Raw genomic sequence first — 25,174 nt, 5'->3', positions numbered from 1 at the left:
CCCCTTTTTTTTGCTTTTGGGTCACACCCAGCGATGCACAGGGGTCACTCCTGGCTCTGCTCAGGAATTACTCCTGGCAGTGCTTGGGGGACCATATGGGATGTCGGGGATCGAACCCGGGTCGGTCGCGTGCAAGGCAAACGCCCTACCCGCTGTGCTATCACTCCAGCCCCAGATGGCCCCTTTGGAGCACATCCCCGGCCTATTTGGGGCGGGTTCTTTCCCTCGCACATAGCCTCCCGAGCACTGCTGGTGGGCCCTCTAGGGAGATCACCAAGATTGGTTGGGGGGGCACCAGCACACAATGGCCTTGGGTCCTGGCGCATGACACATCCCCATCTCGCTCCCCAGCGGTGAATTCCTCTTGCCGGGCGCAAGACGAGTTCGAGTGCGCCAACGGCGAGTGCATCAACTTCAGCCTGACGTGCGACGGCGTCTCCCACTGCAAGGACAAGTCTGACGAGAAGCCGTCCTACTGCAGTAAGGGGCCCTCCCATGCCCACAGGCCGGGTGGCGCCCGGACGGAGAGGGGCTCATGCGTTGGGGGGCGCCCCTGAGAGCTGGGTTTGTGAGCGCGGGCCGTGCCCCCTGGAGCGGCTGCTGATGGCATCCGGGCGGGCTCCCCGCCGCCCTCCCCCCCCCCCGCAGACTCGCGTCGCTGCAAGAAGACATTCCGCCAGTGCAGCAACGGGCGCTGCGTGTCCAACCTGCTGTGGTGCAACGGGAATGACGACTGCGGCGACGGCTCCGACGAAATCCCGTGCAACAGTGAGTGCCGCACCCACTGCACCCTGCGGGCGGGCGGGCGGGACGAAGGACCGACTGACGGTCTGGGACGTTCGCGCGGGTGGGTGGGCGCTCTGACGGCGGCCCTGTGTGCCCTGTTGCAGAGAAGGCCTGCAGCGTGGGTGAGTTCCGCTGCCGGGACGGCACCTGCATCAGCAAGTCCAGCCGCTGCAACCAGCTGGTGGACTGCGAGGACGCCTCGGACGAGATGAACTGCAGTGAGCACCTGCCCGCACCCCCAGCTCCTGCCCACCCACATCCCCGCAGGCTTCCTCCCCAGCCCCCCCACGCCCCTTCAGCTGCTGTCCCGCCCTGTTGCTTCTCCCGAGGATTACCTCCTAAGAGACACACACACACACATACTCTGTTGGGATTACCTCCTAAGAGAGAGCCCCCCCACTACACACACACACACGCACACACACACACACACAGAGACTGACGGGCTGACAGCTGCCCCCAGACTAGCATTTGGAGGGAAACTGGCCTCACCCCTGATCTCTGCCCACACACATACACACACACACACACACACACACACACACACACTGACAGGATTACCTCCTAAGAGAGCCCCCCACTACACACACACACACTCTGACGGGATTACCTGCTAAGAGAGCCCCCCACTACACACACACACACACACACACACACACACACAGGCTGACGGGCAGGCAGCTGCCCCCAGACTAGCATTAGGAGGGAAACTGGCCTCACCCTCGATCTCTGCACACACCAGGCGCCACCGACTGCAGCAGCTACTTCCGCCTGGGGGTCAAGGGCGTGCGCTTCCAGCCCTGCGAGCGGACCTCCCTCTGCTACGCCCCCAGCTGGGTGTGCGATGGCGCCAACGACTGCGGGGACTACAGTGACGAGCGTGACTGCCCAGGTCAGGCCAGCGGGCAGGCGGGAGTGGGGGAGAGCAGGGGCCGTTGGGGGCCGGGGCAGTCCTGAAGACGCTCGTGCCTCCGCCCCCCACCAGGTGTTAAGCGACCCAGGTGCCCCCTGAACTACTTTGCCTGCCCCAGCGGGCGCTGCATCCCCATGAGCTGGACGTGTGACAAGGAGGACGACTGTGAGCACGGCGAGGATGAGACCCACTGCAGTGAGTGACAACACAGGGGCCGGGAAGGTGGCGTCGGGGTCGGGTCTTAGCGCTGGTCGACCCGGTGGAGAGACGGCTCAGGTACTTAGGCTGAGCACCTGCTCTTAGGTGGCACAGGTGGGCCCCCAGCACCCCCAGGCACGATCCACAACTACGAGAGGACCCATGGGCTGGTGACAAGGCCCACTAGGCGATGTAGGAGTCTTGGGTTCGGTCCCTGGTGCCACTGGGAGTGACCCTGAGCCCAGAGCTAGGAGCACCACCAGGTGTGGTTCAAAACCCAAAGACCAGACTCTGCCTCTTGGTTCCCTCTCAGGAAACGGCATCCTAGAAGGGTCTCCACCCCAGGGCCCCCACCTTGGCGCTGAGCTGGGGAGGGGGCATCTCTGCCGCTCCGGCTGACCCCCCCCAGAGCCAGGGCTGTCTCTCCCACCCATCCCGTGGCCCCCCTGCTCTCCCCGCACCTAACTGTGGCTTCCAACTGCCCCAGACAAGTTCTGCTCGGAGGCCCAGTTCGAGTGCCAGAACCATCGCTGCATCTCTAAGCAGTGGCTGTGTGACGGCAGCGATGACTGTGGTGACGGCTCGGATGAGGCGGCTCACTGTGGTGAGGGGTGGCAGGGATGGGGTGCGGGAGGGCCCCCCTCCCCCATCACGCATGCACCCTTCCCCCACCCCTCCTGCTGGGCACGGCACCCTCCAGCATTTCCCGAGTCACCGAGTCACCCAGTGCTCCCTGCTGTCCCCGCAGAAGGCAAAACCTGCGGCCCCTCCTCCTTCTCCTGCCCGGGCACCCACGTGTGCGTTCCCGAGCGCTGGCTCTGTGACGGTGACAAGGACTGTGCGGACGGCGCCGATGAGAGTGTCACTGCAGGCTGCCGTGAGTGGCCGAGGAGCCAGGGGCGGGGGCAGCCACGCTCACTTTGCAGAAGGGGGAACTGAATCAAGGGGGAGTAGTAGTGCTTCTGCAGGGGCGGACAGCCCAGAATTCCGCTGACGCCGCGTGTGCCTGCTGCGTCCGCAGTGTACAACAGCACGTGTGACGAGCGCGAGTTCATGTGCCAGAACCGCCAGTGCATCCCCAAGCACTTCGTGTGCGACCACGACCGGGACTGCGCCGACGGCTCGGATGAGTCCCCTGAGTGTGGTGAGGCTGGGGCCCGGGGAGTGGGGAGGGTGTGTGGGCGGGGGGGTCGGCACCCGGCTCCTCTGTCTGGGGCCTGGTCTGCACCGGCAGCCTCATTGCCCCCCTTCTGCCCCCAGAGTACCCGACCTGCGGCCCTAACGAGTTCCGCTGTGCCAACGGGCGCTGTCTCAGCTCCCGCCAGTGGGAGTGCGATGGGGAAAACGACTGCCACGACCAGAGCGACGAGGCGCCCAAGAACCCGCATTGCACCAGCCCCGGTGGGTGCCAGCGCCGCTGTGGCCCTGATGGCCCTGCCCCGTCCTGGAGGCCCCGCCCCATCCCTGAAGGCCCCGCCCCGTCCCTGAAGGCCCCGCCCTGGCCTTGATGGCCCCGCCCCAGCTCTGAGGCCCCACCCCGCCGTGAAGGCCCCGCCCTGGCGCTGATGGCCTCGCCCCACCCTGAAGGCCCCGCCCTGGCCCTGATGGCTCCGCCCCAGACCTGATGGCCCCGCCCCATTGACCCCGCCCCTCTCCCCCAGAGCACAAGTGCAACGCCTCCTCGCAGTTCCTGTGCGGCAGCGGTCGCTGCGTGGCCGAGGCGCTGCTGTGCAACGGCCAGGACGACTGCGGCGACGGCTCGGACGAGCACGGCTGCCACGTCAACGAGTGTCTCAGCCGCAAGCTCAGCGGGTGCAGCCAGGACTGCGAGGACCTCAAGATTGGCTTCAAGGTGCCTCCCCCCATCCCCCTACCTCACCCCCTCCCCCGCGGGCTGGCGCGTCTGCCCTCCACACCTGGCAGCAGCGACCGCCCCACCCCCCTTCAGGCCGTCCCTCATTTGTCCTTTCCACAAGGGCTTATGGAGGACAGAGACATAGTCTAGTGACAAAGGCCAGTGCCTTCCATGCACCCACCTGGATTTGATCCCCAGCATCACATAGTTCCTCTGAGCCCTGCCAGGAGTGGTCCTTGAGCACAGCCAGGTGTGACCCATCAGCTCTCTCTCTCATACACACACACACACACACACACACACACACACACACACACAGCAGAAGTTTGCACTGTGCCAGTTCCAGCCACCAGCTGTGCTGGGCAGTGTTGCAGGCATGGCACTCAGCAGCAGACAGAACAGAAATCCGGAGTGATAGTACAGTAGCAGGTAGGGCGTTTGCCTTGCACTCAGCTCACCCAGGTTTGATCCCCAGCATCCCATATGGTCCCCTGAGCACTGCCGGGAGTAATTCCAGACTGCAGAGCCAGGATTAACCCCTGTGTATCGTCAGTTGTGACCCAGAAAGCAAAAGAAAAAAAAAAAAGAGAAATAAATTTTAGACCAGAGAAATAGTTACGTGGCTAGGGCACTTGCCTTGCATGTAACGGGTCTGGATTCAGTCCCTGGAACCATATGTAGTTCCCCAAGCCTGCCAGAAGTGATCCCTGAGCTAGGGGTAAGGCCTGAGCACCACCAGCTGTGGCCCCAAACAATCAAAACCGAGCTCTCGCCTTTGGCATGCAAAGTAAAGCTCTCATTAGCCTGGAAGGTGGAGCCCATAGGCCTTGCTCAGGTACAAGAGAAGGAAGGACCCGGGGGTCGGACAGGCACAGAGATACACATCTGCTATTCTGGGGACAGGAGAGTCAGCACCGCACACATACAGCCATCCGAAGGCCCCTGTAGGAGTGAGATGGGAAGGAGGGGAGGTCCGAGGCTGAGCGGGGAGCTCGGTGACGTGGAGGATGGGGAGGTGGCAGGAACTGGAAGAGGAGCCCGAGGTGCGGCGGCAGCCGGTCAGGGGCTGCACGTGAGCAGCCGTAGGAGAGGCCTGAGTCCAGCCTCAGAATGCCGGGACGCGGCGGTGGCTGACTCTGTGAGGGGAACCCTCGAGGCACCTGGTTGGTCGGCTTGCTGCCTGCCTCCCCTCAAAGGCGCAGCGTCCTGCCTTCCACGCCTCCCAGGCTGGGACGCCCTACAGCTCCGGGCAGCAGGCTGAGCCCCCGCCCATCCCAACCCCAAGGCTCCCTGTGTCCACAGTGTCGCTGCCGCCCCGGCTTCCGCCTGAAGGACGACGGCCGGACGTGCGCGGACGTGGACGAGTGCAGCACCACCTTCCCCTGCAGCCAGCGCTGCATCAACACCCATGGCAGCTACAAGTGTCTGTGTGTGGAGGGCTACGCGCCCCGCGGCGGCGACCCCCACAGCTGCAAGGCTGTGACCGGTAGGACAGGCCACTGGAGGGCGGGCGGTGACCCGGGGTGCTCGGATGGCGCCAGGAGCTGAGCCAGGATCCCCCTGTCTCCAGATGAGGAGCCGTTCCTGATCTTCGCCAACCGGTACTACCTGCGCAAGCTCAACCTGGACGGCTCCAACTACACGCTGCTCAAGCAGGTGCCCGCCAGTGCCCCCCCCTGCTCCGCCCCGTCCCCCCAGCCCCGCCTCTCCTCATCTAGTATAGTCCCCCCCTCGCTTTCGACCCACCTGAGCCGTTGCTTGTCACCCCCTCCCGACTCTTCCTGTCCTGACTACCACCATGCCCCTCCCGCAACCCCAAATCCAGGGCCTGAACAATGCGGTCGCCTTGGACTTTGACTACCGAGAGCAGATGATTTACTGGACCGATGTGACCACCCAGGGCAGTATGATCCGCAGGATGCACCTGAACGGGAGCAACGTGCAGGTGAGGTGGGGGGTCCCCACTAAATCAGCACACCTCTGCTGCCAGCCCCCTCTCTTCCCCTCTCAGTAGAAACCCAGGTCAACAAGTCTGGGCATTGCCACCACGTCATACCTGCAGGCCAGCACGGGTGCTCAGTGGCTATTTAAAACCACTGGTCAGGGCTGGAGCGATAGCACAGTGGGGAGGGCATTTGCCTTGCACACGGCCGACCCGGGTTTGGTTCCCAGCATCCCATAGGATCCCCCGAGCACCGCCAGGAGTGATTCCTGAGTGCAGAGCTAGGAGGAACCCCTGTGCATCACCAGGTGTGACCCAAAAAAGCAAAAGATAAAGAAAGAAAGAAAGAAAGAAAACCACGGGTCAAGGGCAGGGTTTCTCTGGCTGTTTCCCTTTCCACACGAGGTTTCCATATGCCGGGGCATGTACACCTCTAACCGATGCTGATAATAAATCACGGGTTTATTGCAAAAATAAATTCTCATGACCACCCCCCCCCCCACATTCTGTTCCCCGGCCCTGTGTGGGATCGTGACTCAGCTGGGACTAGCAGGCCTTCTCCCGAATGGTCAGGGGGTGTCTCCCGGCCCCAAAGCCCTGCCTCAGGCGCCACCGGGTCACCGTGGTCTCTGTCATCTAGAGTCCCAGGCTCCGGGGCTCAGGCCGTTTCCCAAGCTTGGGGGGGGCTGGAGGTCGGGCCCTGGGTCACCCCGGGCTCCTCCGGCTCTGCCCCCCACAGGTGCTGCACCGGACCGGCCTCAGCAACCCGGACGGGCTGGCCGTGGACTGGGTGGGCGGCAACCTGTACTGGTGCGACAAAGGCCGCGACACCATCGAAGTGTCCAAGCTCAATGGGGCCTACCGGACTGTGCTGGTCAGCTCTGGGCTCCGCGAGCCCCGGGCGCTGGTGGTGGACGTGCAGAACGGGTATGCTGGCCTCCTGGGAGGGTGGGGGCAGCCCCCGAGGGCGGCCGGTGTGCTCACACCCTCCCGCCCGCTCGCCCGCCAGGTACCTGTACTGGACTGACTGGGGCGACCACTCACTGATTGGGCGGATTGGCATGGACGGGTCCAGCCGCAGCGTCATCGTGGACACCAAAATCACGTGGCCCAACGGCCTGACGCTGGACTATGTCACCGAGCGCATCTACTGGGCCGACGCCCGGGAGGACTACATTGAGTTTGCCAGCCTGGACGGCTCCAACCGCCACGTCGGTGAGTCGGCACAGCAGCCCCGCTGGGCGCAGCGGGGTCAGGCCTTGAGGGCAAGAGTGGGCATAAAGGCCAAGGGGGCCGGGGGCTGGAGCGATAGCACAGCAGGGAGGGCGTTGGCCTTGCACGCGGCCGACCCGGGTTCGAATCCCAGCATCCCATATGGTCCCCTGAGCACGGCCAGGGGTAATTCCTGAATGCAGAGCCAGGAGTGACCCCTGTGCATTGCTGGGTGTGACCCAAAAAGAAAAAAAAAAAGAGTGGGCATAAAGGCCAAGGGGGCAGGCTGGAGCGATAGCACAGCGGGGAGGGCGTTTGCCTTGCACGCGGCCAACCCGGGTTCGAATCCCAGCATCCCATATAGTCCCCTGAGCACTGCCAGGAGTGATTCCTGAGTGCAGAGCCAAGAGTGATCCCTGTACAGTGCCAGGTGTGACCCAAATAGAAAAACAAAACAGCCAAGGGGCGTGGTCCCGGAGTGCCACCTCCCCCCAGGTATGGGGGCGTTAGACGCCCCAGGGCACACCCCTGGAGCCACTGTCTGGTCCCTGAGGAAGGAAAGCGGCCTCAGAGGCTAGTTCTGGGTGGTGGGATCCTGAGAAGGTGGGTGTGGAGTGGAGGGGGGTAAGGCTCTCAGCACGCCCTCACTTCCGGTTAGGAAACCATAGGAAACTGGGGGAAAGGACTGAACGGAGCCCCCAGCTCCGCTTTAACCCTCTGACCCGAGCACGCCCCCTTGCCACCTGGACCTGGAGCCAGCCCCTCTCGGAAATGGGTGTCAAGGGGGGCTGGAGAGTTACTGCAGCCCCCCTCCCCGAGCCCACCGGGAGTGACCCCTGAACTCAGAGCCAAAAGTTAGCTCTGAGCATCACCGGGTGTGGTGCATGTACACCAAAAGGTGTCGTAGGAGGGTCTGGCACTGACCAGGGTCCTGCCTGCTCTCCGTGCACAGTGCTCAGCCAGGACATCCCACACATCTTTGCGCTGACGCTGTTTGAAGACTACGTCTACTGGACCGACTGGGAGACCAAGTCCATCAACAGGGCCCACAAGACCACAGGCGCCAACAAGACCCTCCTCATCAGCACGCTACACCGGCCCATGGACCTGCACGTCTTCCACGCCCTGCGCCAGCCTGACGGTGAGCGGCCGAGGGTGGGGGCGGGGGAAGGGGAAGCCGGCCTGGAAGGACCCGGATAGGGAGGGCCCTGCTCACCCCGCGCACGCTTGCCAGAGCGCGTGATCCCAGGGCTCTGGGACAGGCTGTGACCGGCCTCTCAGGGACGGCAGCCTGAAGGCCATCAGAGTGGGCCTGGGCATAGCCAGGGCGGGTCTGGGCACAGATGGGAGGGTCTGGGTCCAATGGGGGGAGTCTGGGCATAGCTGGGGAGGGTCCAGGCACAGATGGGGAAGGTCTGGGTACAACTCGGGGGAGTTTGGGAATAGCTGGGAAAGGTCTGGACATAGCCAGGGAGGGTCTGGACATAGCTGGAGAGGGTCTGGGCACAGATGGGAGGGTCTGGGTCCAACAGGGGGGAGTCTGGGCATACCTGGGAAGGGTCTGGATATAGCCAAGGAGGGTCCGGGCACAGCCAGGGCGGGTCTGGGCACAGCCGGGGAGGGTCTGGGCACAGATGGGAGGGTATGGGTCCAACGGGGGGAGTTTGGGAATAGCTGGGGAGGGTCTGGGTCCAACTGGGGGGAGTTTGGGCATAGCTGGGGAGGGTCCAGGCACAGCCAGGGAGGGTCTGGGCATAGCTGGAGAGGGTCTGGGCACAGATGGGGAAGGTCTTGGTCCAACGGGGGGAGTTTGGGAGTAGCTGGGGAGGGTCTGGGTCCAACTGGGGGGAGTTTGAGCATAGCTGGGGAGGGTCCAGGTACAGCCAGGGAGGGTCTGGGCATAGCTGGAGAGGGTCTGGGCACAGATGGGGAAGGTCTGGGTCCAACAGGGGGAGTCTGGGCATAGCTGGGAAGGGTCTGGACATAACCAGGGCGGGTCTGGGTACAGTTGGGAAGATTCTGGGTTCAACGTGGAGGGTCCAGGCATAGCTCGAGGGGGTGTGGGCCGCAGACAGGCCTGCGGGAGGCAGGGAAGCAGTGACCCAGTGAGGTCACGAGGAAGTCCCAGCCCACCTCTCTGGCCTCAGCCCCCTCCCAGCTGAGCACGTTGGGGCCATGCAGAGACCAGAGACCCCGCGCCCCGGCCCTTCCCTCTGTGGAGGCCAGTGGTCAGGGCGCAGTGACCGAGCCCCCGCCTTCCTCTCCCCGCAGTGCCCAACCACCCCTGCAAGGTCAACAACGGGGGCTGCAGCAACCTGTGCCTGCTGTCCCCCGGGGGCGGCCACAGGTGTGCCTGCCCCACCAACTTCTACCTTGGCGGCGACGGGCGCACCTGCGTGTCCAACTGCACAGCCAGCCAGGTGAGGCGCTTCCCCCGGGCCCGCGCCCCCCCGGCCCCGCCCCTCAGGCCCCAACTCCTGCCCCCGTGTCCTTCCACGCCTGGTTTCTCCACGCTAACACCCGCACATTTCTTGCCTACCTCTTGTCTCCCCACAGCACCCCTCTTATACCTGTCACCTTACACAAACGCCCCGCACCCTGGCCCCCGCCCCCCGGCCACGGAGACCCCCCGGGCCTGCCCCGCCTGCACTTGGCAAACCCCGGCCTTCCGTCAGATCACCCCGCACAGCCTCCCTCCAGGGCCCCCCGGCCCTGCCACCTCTTTAACACATCCCCGCCCCTCAAGAGCAAACCTCCCGGGCCCGCCGGACCCCCACCAACCCCTCTCGCCCCCGCCTGCCCCCCAGTTTGTGTGCAAGAACGACAAGTGCATCCCCTTCTGGTGGAAGTGTGACACAGAGGACGACTGCGGGGACCGCTCGGACGAGCCCCCGGACTGTCGTGAGTGCCGGCCCGGCCCGGGACGGGGAGTGGGGTCAAGCAGCTCGGCCCCCCACACACACACCCCCACTCTGAGAGCCTTGGCCCCGCCGCCAGCGCCCTGACTCCGCTCTCCTCCCGGCAGCCGAGTTCAAGTGCCGCCCCGGGCAGTTCCAGTGCTCCACCGGCATCTGCACCAACCCCGCTTTCATCTGTGACGGCGACAACGACTGCCAAGACAACAGCGACGAGGCCAACTGCGGTAAGTGGTGCCCGGTGTCCGCCTGCCCCGTCCCTGGGGCTCTGGGCTGGATATTTCTTTTTCTTTTTGGGTCACACCCGGCGATGCACAGGGGTCACTCCTGGCTCTGCACTCAGGAATGATCCCTGGCGGTGCTTAGGGAATCATATGGGATGCTGGGAATCGAACCTGGGTCGGCTGTGTGCAAGGCAAACGCCCTCCCCCGCTGTGCTATTGCTCCAGCCCTGGGCTCCGGGCTGGAGGCTGCGCCCACAGCGGCCTCCCCAGGGCACCCACCCAGCCCCCGTTGCACCTCTCCACCCCCCAGACATCCACGTCTGCCTGCCCAGCCAGTTCAAGTGCACCAACACCAACCGCTGCATCCCCGGCATCTTCCGCTGCAACGGGCAGGACAACTGCGGCGACGGCGAGGATGAGAGGGACTGCCGTGAGTGCCGGGGCGGGCGGGATGCACACGCAGGCTCCCCACGCTCCTGCTGGGCCCCCCGCCGCTCCCACCGAGCCTTCTTAGCCAGGCGACATAAATCCCACCGGGTGTGACTTGGTTTGCTCATAAAATCATCGCGCTTGACAAAGAGGTGTGCAGGTCCCGCAAACAAAGGCAGCGAACTCGAGATTGACTGTCCCTGTCTCCCAGGCCCGTGCGGGCGGGAGGCAGGGGGAGGGGGTGCCGAGGCGTTTCGAAGCCGGCAGATCCTCACCCTGCCTCCCGCCCCGCAGCCGAGGTGACCTGTGCCCCCAACCAGTTCCAGTGCTCCATCACCAAGCGCTGCATCCCGAGGGTCTGGGTGTGCGACCGGGACAACGACTGCGTGGATGGCAGCGACGAGCCGGCCAACTGCAGTGAGTGGCCCCGTGCCCTCCTCCCGCAGCGCCCCCCCACCACCCGCACCCGGCTTAGCCTCTCCTAAAGGCCCCTCCCCCTCCCCACCACCCTGCAGCTCAGATGACCTGCGGTGTAGACGAGTTCCGCTGCAAGGACTCAGGCCGCTGCATCCCAGCACGCTGGAAGTGTGACGGGGAGGACGACTGCGGCGACGGCTCAGACGAGCCCAAGGAAGAGTGCGGTGAGCCGCCCTCGCCCCGGTGTCGGGGCCCACTGCAGGGGACACAACCAGGGGCCACACCCACCGGGGCTAGACTCACTGGGGGAGTTACAACACCGGGGTGGGGTCTACACTCACTGGGGGGAGTTACAGCGCCGGGGTCTACACTCACTGGTGGTTCACACTCACTGAGGGTAGTCACACTCAATGGGGGGCTACACTCACTGGGTAGTTGCACTCGCTGGGGGGTTACACCCACTGAGGAGGTTTACACTCGTGAGAGACGACATTCACTGGACGGCTGCGCCCCCTGATAGAAGGCTGTACCCCCTCATGGGCGTGGGGGGTGGTCTAGGTCTCCACCCACTGGCCACAGGCTTCCAGTGCTACCCCCACCCCGCCCCACCCCTGCCCGCTCCCCTGGCCCCCACCATCAGTACTTACCTAAGTGGACCCTTCTCGCCCCGAGTCCCCCGATCCCCACCCTTCCCGCCCCAGAACACAGCCCCCTCCCAGACTACCTGCCCCTCCCCCGCGGTGGCTGGCCCCTCCCACTCCGAGGCCCTGACGTGCCCCCCTCCGCCCTGGCCGCCCCCGCAGACGAGCGCACCTGCGAGCCCTACCAGTTCCGCTGCAAGAACAACCGCTGCGTGCCTGGCCGCTGGCAGTGCGACTACGACAACGACTGCGGGGACAACTCGGACGAGGAGAGCTGCAGTATGTCCCCCGGGAACCCTTCCCCGGCACCCTGGCCGCCCTGGTGGAGCAGCGCCCCACCCCTCCCGCCCTGGGCACCAGGGCCCCTCCCAGGGCTGGGGTTGCGGAGCTCCTCCCCCCACACCCCACCCCCACCCCACCCCCACCCCACTCCATGTCGTGTATTTGAGTTTGTGCCATTTCACTTCATCTCATGTTTCTCTCCATTTTCACACTGTCCTCTCGGGGGTGCAGAGGTAGGTGTCTCTGATGTGCCCCGCCCCCTACCACACCCACCCACCCCTCCTCTGCCCCAGAGCCCCGCCCATCACCCGCCTCTGGCCCCTCCCGCACCCCTGGTGTCTCAGTGCTCCCGCCGCTCCCCGCCCCTGACACAGTGTCTGTCCCAAGGGCAGGCCGGCACCTGTCCTCCTCTGCCCTGTGTCTGCCCCCCCATAAGTGTGGGCACCCGTCTGTCGCTGACCAGCTGTGGTCGAGCATCTCAGTCGCGCTGTCCGTTGACCGCAGCCTTCAGGGATTTGGGGCCGGGCAGGCACACTCTGACAAGGGCCGTGGATGCCCCAGAGGGCCGCGTGCCTGTGCCCACCTGCCGGGGCCTGTCTCTCCCCGTCCTTCCTCAGCCCCTCGACCCTGCTCCGAGAGTGAGTTCTCCTGTGCCAACGGACGCTGCATCGCGGGCCGCTGGAAATGTGACGGGGACCACGACTGCGCAGACGGGTCGGATGAGGTGGGTGAGGACCCCGGGAGGAGGAGGGGGACGGTCGGGGGCCGCAGGCATGTTGACCAGGACGCCTTCCCCGGGACCTGCAGAAAGACTGCACGCCCCGCTGCGACATGGACCAGTTCCAGTGCAAGAGCGGCCACTGCATCCCGCTGCGCTGGCGCTGTGACGCGGACGCCGACTGCATGGACGGCAGCGATGAGGAAGCCTGTGGCACCGGGGGTGAGCCCCTGCACCGCGCTCCCCACCCCCCAAACTGCACTTTTGTCAGCCCGGCTCTGTGGGCCCCACCCACACTGAGAAACAGCTCCGTGTGGCCAGCCGGGCTCAGCGGGCTTGCTTGCCCGTCCTGTGCTCGCTGGCCCGGAGGGCACGGAGGGAAGGCCAGGGCCAAAGAGGTCTCAGAGTAGAGACCCCAGAGCCAAGGCAGATGTCTGCAGGCTTCCCGGGTGGCTGAGCGGGGGGGGGGCGGGGGGGGACCCGAACCCGGGTCTGGCAGGGAGGGAGGGGTCTGGGCAAGGTCCCGCCCTGCAGCCGGGGCCCAGGGCTCATTCTTCACTCTGCTCCCTCCATGCCCAGTGAGGACTTGCCCCCTGGACGAATTCCAGTGCAACAACACCCTGTGCAAACCGCTGGCGTGGAAGTGCGACGGCGAGGACGACTGCGGCGACAACTCGGATGAGAACCCGGAGGAGTGCGGTGAGCCAGCTAAACTGGAGTGGGCGGGGCCTCTTGGAAAGGGCGTGGCTCCGGGGAAGGGGCGGGGCCTCTGGGAAAGGGCAGGGCCTGAGGAAGGGCGGGGAGTCTGAAAGGGGCGGGGCCTCTGGGAAAGGCGGGACCTTTGGGAAAGGCTCTTGCCTGTCCCATGTCGGTCCCCCTAAGCCTGGGTCTTCCTCCGTTTCCTCCCTTCACAGCCCGATTCGTGTGCCCACCCAACCGGCCCTTCCGGTGCAAGAACGACCGTGTGTGCCTGTGGATTGGCCGCCAATGCGACGGAACTGACAATTGCGGGGATGGAACTGATGAGGAGGATTGTGGTGAGCCGGCCAATGAGAGGAGGTCTCGGGGAGCCTGAGTGGGGGTGCTGTCCAGGGGGTGGTACTGGGCAGGAGGGAGCTATGTCTGCTAAGCGGACTCACCTAGCAAAGGGAGGATCTATTGCTGGGAGCCTGGGACCGCGTCTTTGGGTCCTCCACTACCACCAGCGGTGGAGAGTGGGAATCGAATATTTAACCAGCTTCCCCTGCAAGCCTGACAGAGGCCAGGCTTTGGGACCCACCTGTATACGTGACCGGTGAGGGTGGGGGTGGGCTGAATGCCCAGAACCTGAAGCCCCCGCCCTCTCCAGAGTCCCCCACGGCCCAGGCTGCCCACTGCAAAGACAAGAAAGAGTTTCTGTGCCGGAACCAGCGCTGCCTCTCCTCCTCCCTGCGCTGCAACATGTTCGACGACTGTGGGGACGGCTCGGACGAGGAGGACTGCAGCATAGGTGAGTGAGTGTGCGGGCCCGCTCTGGGGCCAGCCGGGAACCGGTGACTCAGGGGAGAGGACCCACTCTCTGTCCCCCACAGACCCCAAGCTGATGAGCTGCGCCACCAACGCCAGCATCTGTGGGGATGAGGCGCGCTGCGTGCGCACTGAGAAAGCCGCCTACTGTGCCTGCCGCCCTGGCTTCCACACCGTGCCCGGCCAGCCTGGATGCCAGGGTAGGGGTGTGGGAACCGTAGGGGAGGGGGCGAGGAAGGCAGAGACCCCAGTCTCCGGACTCCGTGTGACCCTCCCGTGTGTTCCCCAGACATCAATGAGTGCCTGCGCTTCGGCACCTGCTCTCAGCTCTGCAACAACACCAAAGGCGGCCACCTCTGCAGTTGTGCTCGCAACTTCATGAAGACGCACAACACCTGCAAGGCTGAAGGTCTCGTAGCGCCCGGAAGGAGGGCGGGGAGTGGGCGGGCTCTGCAGCTTCGCCTCGCCAGTACAAACGGGCCGCCGCCAGAGGGCGCTCTCCTCTACGCCTCCTGGCCCAAACATAAAACCCTGGACCCGCGGAGGGCGCAGTGCCCGGGGCTGGCGCATCTGGGGAGGTGTGGGGCCCAGGCAGCACGCATTTTCCCCACAGGTCTGCGCACCCGTCACTCCGAGGAGGTCACAGACACTGTCCCACTCTCAGCCACGGGGGTTCCCCTGCACACTCCCCTTACACCTATTTTTTCAGTTTATTGAAGTATAATTGACGGAAGTGTTATATTTAATGTGCACAAGGCGATGGTCTGGCATACATACACCTTGTGAAAGGATTCCTTCCACCCAGTTAATTAACACATCCACCCCCTCACCTATTTACTTCCTTTTTGGTTTGTTCTCCTTCCCTGGATGCTCCGGAGAACACCTGCGCCTTCCTCAGGCTCACGCGCCAACACCCACACTGCTCACACACCTGGGTGCACACACAGGGGCATTGGCTTGTGCACTGACGAGAGCTCATGTGCACCCTCCACCTCACCACACGGGCTCAAAGGCATCCCACTCCCCACAAACCTACATCCCATGCATGTTCCTGTGTCCTCCACACCTGTGCCTGTACACTCTCCATGCCTGTGCCTGTACACTCTATGCACATGTCTGTACACTCTCCATGCCTGTGCCTGTACACCCCATGCACATGCCTGTACGCTCTCCATGACTTGCCTGTACACCCCATGCACCTGCCTGTACACTCTCCATACCTTTTTGCCTGTACACCCCATGCACATGCCTGTACACTCTATGCCTGTGCCTGTACACTCCATGCACATGCCTGTACACTCTCCATACCTTTGCCTGTACATCCCATGCACATTCCTATACACACCTGCATGCCTGTGCCTGTACACTCTCCATGCCTGTGCCTGGACACCCCGTGCATATGCCTGTACACTCTCCATACTTTTGCCTGCACACCCCATGCACATTCCTGCACACATCTCCATGCGTGTGCCTGTACACTCTCCATGCCTGTTGCCTGTCCACTTTTCATCCCTGTGCCTGCACACCCCCAAGCACATGCTCTGAGAGCACACATCTAACAGCGTGCAGCTGAGGCCATGGTGCTGGAGAGACAGGGACAGCTTCCCGGGGGCAGGTCACTCTAGGTCAGCTCGGGGAAGGGCAGTGCTGAGTGCCGAGGATGACGGAGGATGAGAAGGGCTCTGGCTGAAGGATCTGCTGGGTGGGGAGCACGGCCCAGGGATTCCTCCAGCTACAGGGACACCGCCCCCCCCCCAGTCTTAACGTCTGGCTCTCCTGCCCCTCTAGGCTCTGAGTATCAGGTCCTGTACATTGCTGATGACAATGAGATCCGCAGCCTGTTCCCCAGCCACCCGCATTCAGCTTATGAGCAGGCCTTCCAGGGTGACGAGAGCGTCCGCATCGACGCCATGGACGTCCACGTCAAGGCCGGCCGGGTCTACTGGACCAACTGGCACACGGGCACCATCTCCTTCCGCAGCCTGCCACCTGCCGCCCCCCCTACCACGTCCAACCGCCACCGGCGGCAGATCGACCGGGGCGTCACCCACCTCAATGTGAGCACCACGCCTGGGGTCCGCCCAGAGGCACAGTTCAGGGAGGGAGAGCAGGTGGTTCAGAGCAGAGTGTGGAGAAGACGGCAGAGGGTGGGGCGCTGGCAGGCAGGGGCGGGCTGGACTCTGCCGGGAGGCAGGGGCAGGTGGACAGAGCAGTGAGAGCTGCTGGGGGTTGGCTGGGCCAGTTCGCAGCCGAGGCCGCAGTGCAGAGCACAAACCGGCCTGCAGCAGCCCCCTTCAGTTCCTCACCGTCATCTCCACCCACTGTATCCACCGTAGCCGGTCTGCTCAGCACCTGGGGCTCCGCTTAGAGCCTCAACGAGACAGGCTAATAGTGTCTCACCCAGGGCCAGAGAGGTGGTGCAAGTAGAGGAGGGAAGGCGTGCACCTTACAGGTAACACCTCAGTTTGGTCTGGGATACTGATGTGGTTTCCTGAGCTCCATCAAGTGTGGCCCCCAACCAAACAATAATAATCACTGTCACTGTCATCCCGTTGCTCATCGATTTGTTCCAGCGGGCACCAGTAATGTCTCTCATTGAGAGACTTATTGTTACTGGTTTTGGCATATCCAATACACACAGGGAGCTTGCCAGGCTCTGCCGTGCGGGCTCCATGCTCTCAGTAGCTTGCCGGGTTCTCCAAGAGGGGCGGAGGAATCGAACATGGATCGGCCACGTGAAAGGTGAAAGCCCAACCGCTGTGCTATCGATCCAACCCAATAATAATAATAATAATAATAATAATAATAATAATGACTTATCCATAAAAACTTGTGAAAGCTTTATGTAGGGCACCTTGGATAAAGGCAGGGAGTGACTGGCGAGGTAGCAGGCGAGGCACGTGCCTTGCATGTGGCCAGCCTGGGTTTCCACATGGTCCCCTGAACTCTGTCAGAAATACTCCCTGAGCTCAGAGGCAGGAGTAAGCCCTGAGCACCAAAAAAACAGCCAGTGTGGGGGCTGGAGTGATAGCACAGCGGGTAGGGCGTTTGCCTTGCACGCGGCCAACCCGGGTTCGATTCCCAGCATCCCATATGGTCCCCTGAGCACCGCCAGGAGTAATTCCTGAGTGCAAAGCCAGGAGTAACTCCTGTGCATCGCCAGGTGTGACCCAAAAAGCAAAAAAAAAAAAAAAAAAAAAAAAAACAGCCAGTGTGGCCCCCCTCCAAAACAGTTCAAGGCAGGGAATTGCATCTCACCCGGGGATGACTTCTAGGGATGTACTGGCGGCAGGGATGATAACTCTGAGCCCTCCACACAGATTTCAGGACTGAAGATGCCCAGGGGCATCGCCATCGACTGGGTGGCCGGGAACGTGTACTGGACCGACTCGGGCCGGGATGTGATCGAGGTGGCGCAGATGAAGGGCGAGAACCGGAAGACTCTCATCTCGGGCATGATCGACGAGCCTCACGCCATCGTGGTGGACCCGCTGAGGGGGTGGGCAGAGCACTGGGGGGTGGAGGCATCAGGGGTGATGCCAGGAGATCCCTGAGACGGGTAGCCACCCAATACCCCTAGGTGTGCCTTTCCCCTCGCAGACCAGGCTGAGGCCATGTCCTCGGGCCCTTTGGTCTTGCTGCTGGCCCTTTCTGACGCTGTCTCGGCCAGGATGCCCAGTGCCCCTCATAGGTCGGACCTGACAAGTCCTGGCTTCTTCGGCGGCTTCCATCAGCCCGTTGGGGCTGTAGAGTCGAAGGCCCTTAGCTTGGGAAAGCTGACTTCCTGGCTCCGGGGGTGGCAGAGAGAACTCCACTTCCTCTAGGAGCCACAGCCCCCCCACCCCCCTTGGCCAGGCTCCCGTGGCAGCCACGCTCATGGCTTCTCCTTCCCCAGCACCATGTACTGGTCAGACTGGGGAAACCATCCCAAGATTGAAACAGCCGCGATGGACGGGACCCTACGGGAAACCCTGGTGCAAGACAACATCCAGTGGCCCACAGGTTCGCGGCGCGGGCAGCGGAAGAGACAGGCATTCGGACAGGCGTTTGGGGCCATGAGGTTCCCAAGGCCTTCCCTAGAAGAGGCATTTGGAGCAGCCCTGGGGCGGGCCAGGCTGAGCCCTCACAGTGCTCTCTGCCTCCGCCAGGACTGGCCGTGGATTATTACAACGAACGGCTCTACTGGGCGGATGCCAAACTCTCCATCATCGGCAGCATCCGGTTCAATGGCACAGACCCCGTTGTGGCTGCCGACAGCAAGCGAGGTCAGTGTCCTTCCGTGGACTCAGCCAGCCCCAGCTTGGGCCTCCCAGATCCCCCCACAGGGCACGCCCAGCGCCCGCCCACCTTCCTCTTCCTGCCCCCAGCCACTTTAGGCCCACGGATCCCTCCTCCCAGTGAGCAGGGGGCCGCATGGAGGCCACGGAGGGTCCCTGCAGGAGCCTAGAGAATGTGGCGAGAAGGGCCAGCAAACAGTCCTGACCCAGAGGGCGCGATGGGCCCAGCGCAGGCTTTACCGGGGGAGGCTTGGGTTCAATCCCTGGCGCCAGAGGCCCCCGAGCACGGTTCAGAGTGATCCTGGAGCCCAGAGCTCGGATGGCCCCCAGCAGTAGCAGATGGGGCCCAGTAGAAGAAAAAGGTCTAGGGGGCGGGGGGGAAGGCTGGAGTGATAGCAAAGCGGGTAGGACGTTTGCCTTGCACGCGACCGACCTGGGTTCGATTGCCAGCATCCCACATGGTCCCCCGAGCACCGCCAGGAGTCATTCCTGAGTGCAGAGCCAGGAGTTAACTCCTGTGCATCGTTGGGTGTGACCCCCCCCAAAAAAAAGGTCAGGGGACATGATGACGCCTCTTACCAGTAGTGTCCACAGAGGGGGAACGGGGTGGGGGCAGGGGGACTTGGGGCATGGTGAGTTTGAGGTGAAGCTGGGAAGCCCTGGAAGCTAGTGTCCAGGCAGGAGCCCCAAGACCCGAGTGCCTGCTGAGCCCGCCTCCTCCCTCAGGCCTGACTCACCCCTTCAGCATCGATGTCTTTGAGGATTACATCTACGGTGTCACCTACATCAATAACCGTGTCTTCAAGATCTCTAAGTTTGGGCATAGCCCCCTGATCAACCTAACGGGTGGCCTGAGCCACGCCTCCGACGTGGTGCTATACCACCAGCACAAGCAGCCCGAAGGTGGGTGCCCAGGGAGCGCCCGGCCTCGGGGCCTGGTGGGCAGGAGAGGGCTCTGGTCAGATGGCTCAGTTTCCCCCCACCACCACCTTGTCCACCCCTGCAGTGACCAACCCCTGTGACCGCAAGAAGTGTGAGTGGCTCTGCCTGCTGAGCCCCAGCGGGCCCGTCTGCACCTGTCCTAACGGCAAGCGGCTGGACAACGGCACCTGCGTGGCCGTGCCCTCGCCGACACCCCCACCCGATGGTGAGCGCGGGCGCGCGCCCTTCCCCGGGCCTCCTCCTGCCGCCCTGAACCCCCGTACCCTGAACTGGCCCCACTGCTCCTTCCCGCAGCGCCTCGGCCCGGAACCTGTAACCTGCAGTGCTTCAACGGCGGCAGCTGCTTCCTCAACGCCCGAAGGCAGCCCAAGTGCCGCTGCCAGCCCCGCTACACTGGCGACAAGTGTGAAATGGACCAGTGCTGGGAGTACTGTCGCAATGGGGGCACCTGCGCTGCCTCCCCTTCGGGTATGGTTGTTCCCGGCCCGTCCTGCTGCCCCCGCCCACTTGTGGCCCCGCCCCAGTGACCCCGCCCATCTCATTGGTCCCACCCAAAGCGCCCCATTGGTTCCTCCCATGTTGGCTCCGCCCCAATGGCCCTGCCCATCTCGTTGGCCCCACCCAAAGGGCCCATTGGTTCCTCCCATGTTAGCTCCGCCCCGATGGCCCTGCCCACTCCTAGCCCAATAACCTCTACCCCACCCAACTTCGCCCCCACAGCCTCGCCCCAGGTGGGGGTGCTGGCCGTGCTCTGCCCTCCCGCTAGGTCATGCCCCCGCAGGTCCCAGCCCTGATCCTCTGCAGAGGGTCCGATGGGTTCTTGGGCCACAGCCCTGCTCACACCTCCTCTCCCGCCAGGCATGCCCACGTGCCGGTGCCCCACGGGCTTCACGGGCCCCAAATGCACCCAGCAGGTGTGTGCGGGCTACTGTGCCAACAACAGCACCTGCACCGTCAACCAGGGCAACCAGCCTCAGTGCCGCTGCCTTCCGGGCTTCCTGGGTGATCGCTGCCAGTACCGTGAGTCACCTCCCTGCACCCCAGGGCAGGGGATGTGCAGCTGGGGGTCGGAGAGCCTCGGGGCGAGGTCAAGAAAGCAGGGTCAGGAGCTCCCTGGGAGGCGTCTTCCCCAGGAAGCACCGCCCTCGGGCCTCAGCACTGTCCACCGTGGGGAAGCTCAGGGAACCAGCCTGCGCCCCAGAGCCCGTCTGGTGGGGTGGGGGACAGAGCAGAAGAGATCCCAGGAGGATCAGGCGTCCCCCAGAGCAGTTGGGGGTTGGGACCTCCACTCCCAAGAGGGGCCTGAGGTCGCCCTGCGTTCCGCCAACAGGGCAGTGCTCAGGCTACTGCGAGAACTTCGGTACCTGCCAGATGGTGCCCGACGGGCCCCGCCAGTGCCGCTGCACGGCCTACTTCGAGGGCCCGCGTTGCGAGGTGAACAAGTGCAGCCGCTGTCTCGACGGCACCTGCGTGGTCAACAAGCAGAGTGGGGACGTCACCTGCAAGTGAGTGTACCCCTTCTGGGCCCCGCCCCCTCCAGGGCCTGCCACGCCCCCTCCCTCAACCTCTAGCCCCGCCCAGAACCCCTCGCCGGCCCGGGCCGGTCAGACCACCCAGACTCTTGCTGCTCCCACAGCTGCTCCGACGGTCGTGTGGCCCCCAGCTGTCTGACCTGCGAGGGCCACTGCAGCAACGGCGGCTCCTGCTCCATGGACAGCAAGATGATGCCCGAGTGCCAGTGAGTCCATCGAGGCCCCACAGGACCGCTGCCCACGCCCCCTGCCCCCACACACACGGGTGCGCCCCTCCCACACCTTTAGCAGTCTTGACGGCGGTGGTCACGCTTACTCACCCCACACCTTCTGCCTGCAGGTGTCCCCCACACACGGCCGGACCCCGGTGTGAGGAGCTGGTCGTCGGCCAAGAGCAGTCTGGACGTAGGTGGCGGCCAGGGATGGGGGGGCTGTGGAGCCGGCAGGGGGGCGTGGTCTGCTGTCTCCCCCTGCCCCTCTGACGGTCTCCCCCGGTCCTCTGGCAGACCTGGTCTCCATCCTCATCCCCCTGCTCTTGCTGCTGCTGCTGATCCTGGTGGCTGGCGTGGTGTTCTGGTACAAGCGGCGGGTCCGGGGGTGAGTCTGGACCATCCCGTCCATTTCTCGTCACCCCATCCTGGCCACCTCCCCCGCTCCCCAATCCTACCCCTTACACCCCTGCCTCTTCCCAGGGCTAAGGGTTTCCAGCACCAGCGGATGACCAATGGGGCCATGAACGTGGAGATCGGGAACCCCACCTACAAGATGTACGAGGGCGGGGAGCCGGACGACGTGGGGGGCCTCCTGGATGCCGACTTTGCCCTGGACCCTGACAAGGTGAGTCGGTGGCCGGGGGGGAGGGGGAGGGCAAGGAAAAGGTTCCCGAGGCAGGGACAAGGGGCCGGGTGGGGGTGTTGGGGTGGATGATGGAACCGAGGGAAGGGGCGCCCAGCCCTCACGACCCCTCTCCCCGCAGCCCACCAACTTCACCAACCCCGTGTACGCCACGCTCTACATGGGCGGCCACGGCAGCCGCCACTCCCTGGCCAGCACGGACGAGAAGAGAGAACTCCTGGGCCGAGGTCCTGAGGACGAGATAGGGGACCCCTTGGCCTAGGGTCCCGCCCCTCGGACTGCCCCAGAGAGCCTCCTGCCCCCTGCCAGAGAATTCCTCCAAATGAGCCCCCCCGCCTGCCAGCCAGCCCTTCCCCGGCCCGGCCGGGGTGTATAAATGTAAAAATGAAGGAATTACTTTTTATATGTGAGTGAGCAAGCGAGCACAGTATTATCTCTTTCCGTTCTCCTCCTTCCTGCCTGCTCCTCAGCATCCCCCCCCCCATGCTGCCTTCAGGGAGGGGGGCTTCAGGAGGGCTCCGGGGGCTCCTGCTGACAGGTCCGAGGGAGCCCTGACTCGCACCTTCCCACCGAAATGCACCCCCACTGGGAGAGCGGGCGATGCTGCTCTCCCTGTATGAGACACTTTGTTCCCGCTCTCCCCCCCCCGCCCCCCCCACCCAGCTCCCCCCCCCGAGGGCTGGTTCCGGGAAGGGAGAGGCCCCCTGCCCGCTCCCGAGCTGACTCTGGCTGAGGGCAGGAAGGAAAGGATGGCATTTTTTTTTTAGCTCTTCTTGGGGGAGGCCAACCCCAGCCTCCCTCGGGGGGCACCTCTGAGATGGCCACACTCTGCAGACAGGCCCTCCCCTCTCCAGTGCCGCCACGCAGGCTCCCAGGGCTGGAGACTCTCTTTGGTCGACGGTCCCCCTAGCCTCCCCTCCCCTGGCGATGAGGAGGTGGGGCACGCCAAGGAAGGGCAAGCGGGCAGCCCCGTTTTGGGGACACGAACGTTTTAATAATTTTTGCTGAATTCCTTTACAACTAAATAACACAGATATTGTTATAAATAAAATTGTAAAAAAAAAAAAAAAAAAACCACCTCAGTGTCTACTACCGTTTGTGTGAAAGACTCCTGGAACTGAGCTGTGTGTGTGGCCCACCCCGGCCACCAGGGGGCGCTCTGTACAGGAGGGCAGGCTGGTGCCGCTCCTTGGAGTGCCCCGCCAGCCTCTGCACGCCGCTCTGGGGGGGGGGGGGCGAGGGGGGAAGGGGTGGGGTGGAAGGGGTAAGGTGGCCTTAAAAGACATGCTGGAGCTGGAACATAGTACAGCGGGTAGGGCGTTTGCCTTGCACGCAGCCAATCTGGGTTCGATTCCCAGCATCCCATATGGTCCCCTGAGCACTGCCAGGAGTGATTCCTGAGTGCAGAGCCAGGAGTAACCCCTGTGCATCATCAGGTGTGACTCCAAAAAAAAAGACATGCTAATCCGGCTGTGCAGCCTGGGGGGGGGGGGTAGTTTACCTCTCTGGATCTTGTGCCCTCTCCGGCTCTTCCGTACTCTAAGACGTGTTTCTCTGCTTTGAAATTTATTTATAGGCACCACCCCGCCTCCACTAGTCCAAAGTGATCTCCCATACTGGGAAATCCCACCACCAGGAGTGAGCCCAGGGCGGCTGTGAGGAGCCTCCTAGCCCTCCGAGATGGCCCCATACAGCTCTCAGCCCGAGTTTGTCTTGAGCTGTGAACATTTCACACTTCCTGGAAACTAATTATAAACAGATGCCAAGAGTAGAATTCTGGGTTTAGGGGAGTTGGGGGTGGGGTGCCAGGAGGGGTGAGGGAGTGAGGGAGGGCTGGGGAGGCCAGTGTGCCAGGCCCCATCGGCGGCTCACTGACTCCATTCACCAATCACTCAGGGGTCCCAGAGGGTTGACCGTAAGGGACAACCACATTTGGGGGGCTGGGCCTTCCTGGCAGAGGGGCGCACCGCTTCCACTGGCCAATACAGAAAGGGTTGGTGTCTCACTCTCCCCTCGACAGTGGAGACGAGCTCAGGGAGCCCAGGAACAGACCCCCCCCCGGCCCAGCTCCCTTGGCGGAGGCGGGGTGAGGGGGGTGGGGGCCGGAGACACCGCTTTCACTACCCTCCTCCCCCCCTGCTGAATCTATTCCTTTCTTGGGGAAGCCCTGCATTTAGACACCTCTAAAATTAATAATCCTCTCCTTACCTCTTAAAACAGAATCCTATTTCCAGCCTCAGCCTCCCAAGTCAGCTCTGAGATCCTCTCCCCCCCCACCCCCGCCCCGCGGCGCTGGGTGACCCTCCTGGGGTAAGGGGGGGCTCGTTGTTGTTGTTGCGAGGGAGCGTTGTGCCGCCATCTGCCCACCAGGTGGCGCGCGCGCTCCTACAGAGCCGCTCATCCAAGAAGCCCGCCACGGCCCCCTCCCCTACACACGCTAATTATGCACCTGCCCGCGCACCCCTGCCCAGCCTCTCCTTTCCCTCCGGCTATTTGGCCCCGCGCACCTCCCCTCTAGCCTCCCCCAGACCGTTCCTCTCCCTCCCCCCCACACACAGACACATCCCGCACGCCTCCCTCCCCCACCCTCCACACACACACCCCCGCCAGCCCCACCCCCTCACTCCTTCTCCCTGCCAGCCGTGCATCTGGCGCCCCCCGGGAGCCACTGATTCTCTGCCTGTCGCCTCGAGATCCTGGGCAGAGGGAAAGAGGCGCCCAGCTGCGGAATGGAGCACGCACCCCCCCAGCCCCCAGTCGGGATCCTCTCTCTGGACCAGCCAGAGGCGGGCCCGCAGGGAGGCGGTTCTCACCAACTCCCCGCCTGGCAAGGAAAGCAGAGGGGCCCTGTGAGAGCCGGGGAGGGGGGAGCAGAGGCCTACCCTACCCGCAGCCAGCGGCAGACACAGATGGGGCACCGAGGCAAAGAGGCAGAGGCGAAGATGGGTGGGTCTATGGTGCAGCTGCAGGCGGCAGGGGGGGCTGAGGCCAGCTCCCCAGGAGAGAGCAGATGGGTCAGGACCAGGCCCCTCGTGGCTTGGTAGCGGGGTGGGACCCACCACCTCAGCAGCGCCCAGGCCTGGGACCCGGCCCTGCCTCTCGCCTGGTCATGCCTGCCGCTCCCTGCACACACAGGCCGCCTCCCGCCTCTGTCTGATCTGCGGGGGTGGGGGTGTCTCTGTGACCCCTCGCCTTCTCAGCCAGTGCCCCAGATGCTGTCTGTGTGTCTGGCACATCCCTCGGTCTGTATGTGCCTGGGCTTGCCATTCAGGCTGCCAGAGCCAGCACATGCCTGTGTCTCGGGGAGCGAGCGGGTCTGTCTCTACCTGCGGCACGAGGCTGGCAGAGGAGCAGGGCGGGCTCTGAGTGCCCAGCTGGCTGTGCTGTCCCCTGTGCCACCGTGTTTTGTCTGTCTGTCTGTCTGTGGTCCTGCGCGTGTGAATGAACTGTGTCCCCCTGTGTGTGCCAGCCTGATTCTGGCGGGGTATACCTGTCTCTTGCTCTGCATGATTGTTCTGGGCTGGCCGCGG

The 25,174-nt window shown here is 63.9% G+C and overlaps 1 protein-coding gene across 1 annotated transcript in view; it reads left to right on the top strand.

The window, feature by feature from the left end:
• The window catches only part of LRP1 (LDL receptor related protein 1), a 101,001-nt gene extending 78,291 nt beyond the window's left edge, over positions 1-22,710 (top strand). Inside the window, exons 46-89 of the mRNA XM_055129189.1 lie at positions 352-480; positions 649-768; positions 891-1,004; positions 1,529-1,678; positions 1,772-1,894; positions 2,385-2,501; positions 2,646-2,774; positions 2,919-3,041; positions 3,158-3,298; positions 3,559-3,749; positions 5,055-5,238; positions 5,323-5,408; positions 5,578-5,697; positions 6,434-6,621; positions 6,704-6,909; positions 7,859-8,047; positions 9,178-9,326; positions 9,714-9,807; positions 9,932-10,048; positions 10,356-10,475; positions 10,769-10,891; positions 10,990-11,115; positions 11,695-11,811; positions 12,432-12,538; positions 12,622-12,754; positions 13,112-13,231; positions 13,447-13,569; positions 13,881-14,021; positions 14,104-14,238; positions 14,328-14,447; positions 15,827-16,095; positions 17,359-17,537; positions 17,934-18,040; positions 18,187-18,303; positions 19,042-19,218; positions 19,322-19,462; positions 19,552-19,725; positions 20,116-20,277; positions 20,588-20,762; positions 20,894-20,995; positions 21,130-21,194; positions 21,296-21,386; positions 21,482-21,626; positions 21,766-22,710. Of these exons, the coding sequence (XP_054985164.1) occupies positions 352-480; positions 649-768; positions 891-1,004; positions 1,529-1,678; positions 1,772-1,894; positions 2,385-2,501; positions 2,646-2,774; positions 2,919-3,041; positions 3,158-3,298; positions 3,559-3,749; positions 5,055-5,238; positions 5,323-5,408; positions 5,578-5,697; positions 6,434-6,621; positions 6,704-6,909; positions 7,859-8,047; positions 9,178-9,326; positions 9,714-9,807; positions 9,932-10,048; positions 10,356-10,475; positions 10,769-10,891; positions 10,990-11,115; positions 11,695-11,811; positions 12,432-12,538; positions 12,622-12,754; positions 13,112-13,231; positions 13,447-13,569; positions 13,881-14,021; positions 14,104-14,238; positions 14,328-14,447; positions 15,827-16,095; positions 17,359-17,537; positions 17,934-18,040; positions 18,187-18,303; positions 19,042-19,218; positions 19,322-19,462; positions 19,552-19,725; positions 20,116-20,277; positions 20,588-20,762; positions 20,894-20,995; positions 21,130-21,194; positions 21,296-21,386; positions 21,482-21,626; positions 21,766-21,906 (6,080 nt within the window). The 3' untranslated portion in view covers positions 21,907-22,710. The remainder of the gene's footprint in view (positions 1-351; positions 481-648; positions 769-890; positions 1,005-1,528; positions 1,679-1,771; positions 1,895-2,384; positions 2,502-2,645; positions 2,775-2,918; positions 3,042-3,157; positions 3,299-3,558; positions 3,750-5,054; positions 5,239-5,322; positions 5,409-5,577; positions 5,698-6,433; positions 6,622-6,703; positions 6,910-7,858; positions 8,048-9,177; positions 9,327-9,713; positions 9,808-9,931; positions 10,049-10,355; positions 10,476-10,768; positions 10,892-10,989; positions 11,116-11,694; positions 11,812-12,431; positions 12,539-12,621; positions 12,755-13,111; positions 13,232-13,446; positions 13,570-13,880; positions 14,022-14,103; positions 14,239-14,327; positions 14,448-15,826; positions 16,096-17,358; positions 17,538-17,933; positions 18,041-18,186; positions 18,304-19,041; positions 19,219-19,321; positions 19,463-19,551; positions 19,726-20,115; positions 20,278-20,587; positions 20,763-20,893; positions 20,996-21,129; positions 21,195-21,295; positions 21,387-21,481; positions 21,627-21,765) is intronic.
• Positions 22,711-25,174: the final 2,464 nt, after the last annotated feature.

This window comes from Sorex araneus, chromosome 2, assembly GCF_027595985.1.
Source record: "Sorex araneus isolate mSorAra2 chromosome 2, mSorAra2.pri, whole genome shotgun sequence".
NCBI classification, from domain to species: Eukaryota; Metazoa; Chordata; class Mammalia; order Eulipotyphla; family Soricidae; genus Sorex; species Sorex araneus.
Note: the sequence above shows the minus strand (reverse complement) of the source record. Positions and strands in the feature narration are given on the sequence as shown.